This window comes from Gekko japonicus, unplaced genomic scaffold (genome assembly GCF_001447785.1).
Source record: "Gekko japonicus isolate JY-2015 unplaced genomic scaffold, Gekko_japonicus_V1.1 scaffold3446, whole genome shotgun sequence".
Taxonomy (NCBI): Eukaryota; Metazoa; Chordata; class Lepidosauria; order Squamata; family Gekkonidae; genus Gekko; species Gekko japonicus.
The window spans coordinates 31,390-39,232 of NW_015163713.1; the positions used below are offsets into that span (position 1 = coordinate 31,390).

At 55.4% G+C, this 7,843-nt stretch overlaps 1 protein-coding gene across 1 annotated transcript in view; it reads left to right on the plus strand.

Moving 5' to 3' along the window:
• Positions 1-269: 269 nt before the first annotated feature.
• The window catches only part of LOC107107528 (zinc finger protein 316-like), an 18,457-nt gene continuing 10,883 nt past the window's right edge, over positions 270-7,843 (plus strand). Inside the window, exons 1-4 of the mRNA XM_015407839.1 lie at positions 270-282; positions 3,329-3,514; positions 4,891-5,007; positions 7,251-7,841. Of these exons, the coding sequence (XP_015263325.1) occupies positions 270-282; positions 3,329-3,514; positions 4,891-5,007; positions 7,251-7,841 (907 nt within the window). The remainder of the gene's footprint in view (positions 283-3,328; positions 3,515-4,890; positions 5,008-7,250; positions 7,842-7,843) is intronic.

Here is a 7,843-nt window from a genome sequence, read left to right on the forward strand (position 1 = left end):
TCCTGGCGTCTGGCATTGCAAAGGGGGATGCTGTCTTGGGAACATCCAGACCCATTGCGATGTTTTTCTGTTGCAGATCTGTGGGCCATAAATGTCCTTCAGAGCAATTGAATTAACAAAGGACATCACAATTGCCCATGAGGCACATTCCTTTCTTCCAGTTTCCTGAGTTAGCTGAAGGCCTTTTAACACAGAAGGATGCATTTCTAAAGTTCTGTCTTATTTTCCACTACATAACATGCAACTAAACTAAATTTTTCCATAAGAGCATGGCTTATTTGGGTAACTACTGAATGCTCTACATTGGAAGTACTTTTCTCCCTTTCTCACAATTCAAGAACTTGTGGGCACTCCATGAAATTGCTGAGCGGTCAGGTCAGAATGGAGAAAAGGAAGTACTTCCTCACCCAAGGAGTGATTAACACATGGAATTCACTGCCACAGGAGGTGGCGGCAGCCACAAGCATGGTATTAGGTATATGGAGCAGAGGTCCATCAGTGGCTATTAGCCACAGGGTATAGATAGGAACTCTTGGTCTGGGGCAAGGGATGCTCTGTATTCTTGGTGCTTGGGGGGGGGCCAACAGTGGGAGGGCTTCCAATGTCCTGGCCCCACTGCTGGATCTTCTGATGGCCCCTGGTATTTCTGGCCACTGTGTGACACAGAGTGTTGGACTAGATGGGCCATTGGCCTGATCCAGCATTGGCTTCTCTTATGTTCTTATGGATACAGGTATTCATGCTATCTAAACTAAGAAATTATCATTTCTATTGATCCCATATCCTACATGGCTGTGGATGGGCTGGTGGCAGGGAGTTCCACAAGCCGTTTGGCCCTTGAGTACGAACACCTCCTTCTCTCTGTCTGGAGTCTGCTGCCCCTCTGGTGACCCTGAGCTCTAGCATCAGGAGGGACGACAAGCGGCCCCAAGCATAATTCTGCAGCCTTCTGTCAGGTCAGCCCCTCCCCCACTTGTTTCTCTCTACAGTAACCCCCCTCCCAGCTCATGCTCTTTTCCTCATGGGGAAAGTGCTGCAACCCCTTGACTAGGGGTGTGCCAAAAAAAAAAAATTAAGCCCGATTCGGATTCGGCGGAATCTGGCAGAATCAATTTCCGTCGGCATAAAGACTCCTGTATGTCAATTTCGGCAGTAGGTGCCAATTCAGGAGTCTTTCCGCTAGCCGAATGTCAGTTTCAGCCCCATTATATCCTATAGGCCATTGAAGTCAATGGCGAAAACATAGGGTATATTTTGGGGGCTGGAGGGGAAGGGTTTGAGGGAGAGGCTCCAAACTCTTAGGCTCCCGAAGCTACTCCGAAAATTTGGAGCCTCCCCTTCAAACCCCTCCCCCCCCCCAGAGCCACTAACAGCCCCGTGGGGAAAAAGTAACTTAGAAAACAATGGAGGGGATGGGGGCAACCTGTTTTATGGACTGTAGAATTGGACCCCCTGGGCCAATGTTCTTCAAGCTTGGTTGGTATCTTTGGGAGAGGCTCCAGTAGCTAGCCTGCGAGTTTGGAGAAGGCTACAGAATTGTGCTTGGGGCAGCTTGTCTAGCCCAGGGGTGGCCAGACCTGCTCAACGTAAGAGCCACACAGAATAAACGTCAGATGTTTGAGAGCCGCAAGACACGAACAAGAATGACACACACGTTTTTACTGGAAAATATGCAAATTTGCTTTTTATTAACATTAAATTAAACTGTGTGAAAGAGCCCCATGCCGCTCCCGAGCTGCAGTTTGGCCACCCCTGGGCTAGAGCCTCGATCTAAGTGAACAGCAGGCTAGCTTCGCAAGTCTTGAGCCGGGTCCAGTGGCAGAGAAGATCACGTGGACCTGGCGTGTCCTTCGTTGCATTGGCTGCTGTGAAAATGATGCATTACAGGCCTTCCAAAATTAAGTTTGTAATGGTCTTTGGCCACGGGCAATACGTTTTAGCACTCCTGTGAAAATACTGTAAAGGAGTCCACCCCAGGGACTTAAGAACATAAGGGAAGCCAATGTTGGATCAGGCCAGTGGCCCATCCAGTCCCACACTGTTGTTACACAGTGGCCAGAAATACCAGGGGCCACCGGGAGGTCTAGCAGTGGGGCCAGGACACTGGAAGCCCCTCCCACTGTTGACCCCCCCCAGCACCAAGAATACAGAGCATCCCTTGCCCCAGACTGAGAGTTCCTATAAGAACTGAAGAGAAGCCAATGTTGGATCAGGCCAGTGGCCCCTCCAGTCCAACACTCTGTGTCACACAGGAGCCAAAAACACCAGGTGCCCTCAGGAGGTCCAGCAGTGGGGCCAGGAGGACGTTAGAAGCCCCTCCCACTACTGTTGCCCCCTCCCCCTCGAAGCACCAAGAATACAGAGCATCACTGGCCCCAGTCTAAGAGTTCCTACCTATACCTTGTGGCTAAGAGCCACTGATGGACCTCTGCTCCATATGCTTATCCAATTCCCTCTTATAAGAACATAAGGGAAGCCAATGTTGGATCAGGCCAATGGCCCATCCAGTCCGACACTCTGTCACACAGTGGCCAAAAATACCAGGTGCCCTCAGGAGGTCCAGCAGTGGGGCCAGAACTCCAGAAGCCCTCCCACTGTTGCCCCCCCAAAGCACCAAGAATACAGAGCATCACTGGCCCCAGACCAAGAGTTCCTATCTAGACCTTGTGGCTAAGAGCCACTGATGGACCTCTGCTCCAGATGTTTATCCATAAGAACATAAGAGAAGCCAGTGCTGGATCAGGCCAGTGGCCCATCCAGTCCAACACTCTGTGTCCCACAGTGGCCAGAAATACCAGGTGCCATCAGGAGGTCCAGCAGTGGGGCCAGGAGACTAGGAGCCCCTCCCACTGTTGCCCCCCCCCCCGGCGCCAAGAATACAGAGCATCCCTTGCCCCAGACTGAGAGTCCCTATCTATACCTTGTGGCTAAGAGCCACCGATGGACCTCTGCTCCATATGCTTATCCGATTCCCTCTTGAAACCGTCCGTGCTTGTAGCCGCCACCACCTCCTATGGCAGTGAATTCCACGGATTCATCACTCTCTGGGTGAAGAAGGACTTCCTCTTATCTGTTCTAACCCGACTGCTCAGCAATTTCCTTCCTCACCCAGAGGGTGATCGTAAGGGCATCGTAAGGATGGGCTGTGGTCACATGGTAGCGCTCAGACGTGCTCTCTTCAGATGTGCCAGCACTGAACTCTGGCACTGGAAACGGGCTCCCTCCGTAGCCTTGCTCTGAGATGGGCTGGTGGGAGAGGCTGCTGTGTCGGAAGGTGGTCTGGGGGTCCCGTGGGCATCAGCCCTGGTTTCTCCCCCTCCCCCGGTAGAGGCTGACAAGGAGCCCTGGGTTGCTTGGTGCAAGAAGGGGTCCTCCTTTGTCTTGCAGGGCCTGGTGACATTTGAGGATGTGGCCATCTATTTCTCGCTGGAGGAGTGGGCGATGCTGACGGCGTGGCAGAGGGACCTGTACCGGGAGGTCATGGCGGACAACTTTGAGCTGGTGGCCTCGCTGGGTGAGGACTGGCCCCGGGGCGGGTGGTCTGAAGAAGGCCGTCTCTCGGTCCAAGTCCAGTGTTGCTGGCCTTCCCTGTGAAAAGCTTTGCTGTAGCTTTGCAGAGCCAAGACGGAAGCAGCAGAGAGCCAGTTTGGTGTCGTGGTTAAGTGCACACGGACTCTAATCTGGGAGAACCAGGTTCGATTCCCCACTCCTCCACTTGCACCTGGCTGGATGACCTTGGACAAGCTGTAGTTCTGATAAGAGCTGTTCTTGGAAAAAGAGCAGTTTCTATCAAGAGCTCTCTCAGCCCCACCGACCTCACAGGGTGTCTGTTGTGGGGAGGGAAAGGGAGAGGAGTTTGTAAGCCACTCTGAGACTCCTTTGGGTAGTGAAGGGTCATGGGGTATAAATCCAATCTCTTTTCTTCTTCTTCACTACAGGAGGACACCAACACATAGTGTGCGGGGGATACTTGGGTGCATTTATTTATTTTAACCTGTCCAGACCCCAAAGCCTCCCCAAGTTGTGTACAAGGTGCTCAAAGTACAGTGGTGGTGGTGGGGATGAATCAGTCCTCTGGGGTCTCCGTCAAAGGCCCTCCTTGCTGCCCGTGGCCAGCTCACGAAGCATGGCGAGTCAGGAATTTAGCTGGTACCGGGATGAGGTCTCCCAGCCTGCCAAGGAAGTGAAGCCCTGCTTGCCTTTGCAGTGCTACCAACAAAAAACCAACTGTGTAGTGAAACCACAATAAATTATAAATTTATAGCAGTAACCATAACATGCTGTAAACATTGCCACGATCAGTGGATATGGGAGACGCAGTTCCCCGTTAGATCTTCGTTACTTAGAAATATAACCAAGGGACTTGTGTTTCAGAGTGATTTTGATAAAGCCTTGTTTGCGAAACGCGGTCACACTAGCCGGCGACGCGTGAAGCAGCTGGGAGACCGGCCAAGCACCTTGGTAACTGGCCAAAAGTTACTGGGATACCGGCCAAGCACCTTGGATATGAAGATACCGTGTTCTGCTACTTTCTTCGTTACATGTTTTTGATGCTACTCTGTGAAGACTATTGGACTATTTTGGCCCCTTTGCATCTGTGGATCGTCCGTGTTTGTAGTGGTGCTTTGTCATAGGATTCAGCAGGGCTTCACTTCCTGGGCAGTCTGGGAGGCCGCATCCTGGTACAAGGAGGGTGACTGTACTGTGCATTTCCCTTGTTTTTGGTTGGCCCTTTGCAGTGCTGGCGAGAGGGCCGTGACTGAGGTCTGGATCCTGAGCATGCTTCGTGCAGGAAGCCCAGCCGCAGTCTGTCTCAGCAGCGTCCCGGACTCCCAGCGCCCCTGCTTGGGGGACAGCCCATTCAGACCCCTCTCCTTCTCCCACTTGCAGAGCCCCAGCTGCTCCCCACACCGGGACTTATATGCAAAGTGGAGCAAGGGGAGGAGCCGTCTGCCGTGGACCACCCTGGGCAGGGGGGAGAAGATGCTCGCGGGACCCCCCTTTCTGGTGAGTGGCACCGCCCGGTTCCCGCACCGTGTAGAGGAGCGCTCCCCAAAGATCCGGCTGTTGAGCCCGGGCTGTAACTGAGAGGCTGGGGTGGGGCTGAAGTTGGGCTGCCCCAGGATGCGTTTCCCACATCTGGGGCCTCTTGTGTGTAGTGGTGTCCTTCAGTGCTTTCTGCCCTGCTGCTGAAGCTGCCAGTGCCCTGCTGCGGCCACGGGGCTTCCCCATAGCTGCCTTTTCCCCCACCCCACCCCTCTCCATCACTGGGAAAGGAAGCAGCTTCGGTTGGCTTTGTCAGTAACTGCCGTAGCAACGGACTGTTATAGCAGCATGCCAGTTACTGCTAGTTTGGTGTAGAGCCAGTTTGGTGTAGTGGTTAAGTGCGTGGACTCTAATCTGGGAGAACCGGGTTTGATTTCCCCATTCCTCCACTCGCAGCTGCTGGATGACCTTGGACAAGCCTAATTCTGTCAGAGCTGTCCTTGAAAAAGAGCAGTTTCTGTGAAGCGCTCTCTCAGCCCCACCCACCTGACAGGGTGTCTGTTGTGGGGAGGGGAAGGGAAAGGAGATTGCAAGCCGCTCTGAGACTCCCTTGGGTAGTGAAGGGCCATGGGGTATAAATCCAATCTCCTCCTCCTCCTCTTCTTCAGTTTGGTGTCGTGGTGAAGTGAGCGGACTCTAATCTGGGAAGAACCGGGTTTGATTCCCCACTCCTCCTCCACATTGACCTGGCTGGATGACCTTGGGCAAGCTGTAGTTCTGATAAGAGCTGTCCTTGAAAAAAGAGCAGTTTCTGTCAAGAGCTCTCTCAGCCCCACCTATCTCCCATGGTGTCTGTTGTGGGGAGGGGAAGGGAAAGGAGCTTATAAGCTGCTCTGAGACACCTTTGGGTAGTGAAGGGCGGGGTATAAATCCAGTCTCTTCTCTTCTTCTTGGTGGAGTGGTTAAGTGTGCAGACTCTAATCTGGAAGAACCGGGGTTGATTCCCCACTCCTCCTCCACTCGCACCTGGCTGGATGACCTGGGGCAAGCCGTAGCTCTGATAAGAGCTGTCCTTGAAAAAGAGCCGTTCCTGTCAAGAGCTCTCTCAGGCCCACCCGCCTCCCAGGGTGTCTGTCTGTTGTGGGGAGCGGGAGGGAAAGGAGTTTGAAAGCCGCTCTGAGACTCCTTTGGGTAGTGAAAGGCCATGGGGTATGAATCCAATCTCCTCCTCCTCCTCTTCTACAGTCTCCCCCCCCCCAAAGGGCCCCACCCCTGGTGGCATCAGTATGGAGGGGAATGGCTGCCATGGGGGGAGGCGGGCTGGAAAAATCCCCCAGGAAAAAAACCATAGCAAAGGAGGTTTGGGGAAGATCAGAGGGAAGAGAAGGGAAACCCCGGAGCCTCCTGGAAGCCCCACGAGGCAGCCCCACTTCCCCATAGCACCCAAGTCCCCTCCAGCTCTCTGTCTGCCCCGGGGCGCCTTTACCTGTTCTTGGGGGGGGGGCAGAGACCCGCCTTGCCTTTGATTGTGTCCCTGTCTCCTCTCTGGTGCTTCAGGGGTGGGTGGGGGTCCTTTCAGCCACATGTGAAGAAGAAGAAGAGGAAGAGGATACTGGATTTATACCCCATGGCCCTTCACTACCCAAAGGTGTCTCAGAGCGGCTTACAAACTCCTTTCCCTTCCCCTCCCCACAACAGACACCCTGGGAGGTAGGCGGGGCTGAGAGAGCTCTTGACAGAAACTGCTCTTTTTCAAGGACAGCTCTTATCAGAACTACGGGTTGCCCAAGGTCATCCAGCCAGGTGCAAGTGGAGGAGGAGTGGGGAATCACACCCGGTTCTCCCAGATTAGAGTCCGCACACCTTAACCACTACACCAAATGTGGCCCTTTCTTACACGCCCAGGGAAATGCCGATCGCCACGTAGGGGTCAGGAAGCAAATTCTCTCCAGGCCGGTTTGGCTGGAGATCCTGGAGGCTTTCTGCCATCTTCTGGGCGTAGAACCGCGGGTCACTGCGGGTGTGTGGAGGGGGAGGTAGTTGTGAATCTCCTGCATCATGCAGCGGGTTGGCCTGGATGACTCTGGAGGTCCCTTCCAGCGCTATGATTCTACGTTTCCTGTTGGGGGGGATGGGAGGGGAGTGCTCCCAGGGGCCTCCAGCGGGCATTGGGTTCGTTTTTCAAACAGAGCAGCGGCCTGTTCCGGCCGGCCCCTCTGCTCCGGTTCTCCCGGTGGTGTGACTTCACGTCTCTCTCCCCACAGCTGCCCAGAGCCCGAGTGTGCAGGACCCAGCCATTAAGGACGAGTTCAGCGGAAGCTGGAGCCCCCCCGGGTGCCCTGAGAGCGGACCCTGGGGGGCAGACGTCGGCTCCCTCCCCGCCTGCCCCAGCTGGAGCGAGTCCAAGCCGCCGGGCGTGGGGGGCGCCTTGCAAGGCCCCTGGGAGCAGGCGGAGGGCAGGGGCTCCCCAGAGCCGGCGGAGTGGCAGATCTGCGAGTGCGGGCGGAGCTTTGGGGACGGGGCCTCCCTGCGCGAACACCAGGCCCTCCACGAGAAGGAGAAGGGCCCCTTTGCCTGCACGGCCTGTGGGAAGCTCTTCCGGTACCGGCTCAACCTCCTGACCCACAAGAAGCACCGCGGGAAGCAGCCCCACGCCTGCGCCCAGTGCGGCGGCCAGTTCTGCCTCAAGGGGGACCTGCTCCGCCACCGGGCCAGCCACGTGGCCGAGGGCCTCCACCCGTGCCGGGTCTGCGGCCTCCTCTTCGGGCGCAAGAGGCACCTGCTGGCCCACGAGCTCGAGCACAGCCAGGAGACCTCGCTCCGTCGGTCCCCCACCCGCGGCATGGCCTTCGGCAGC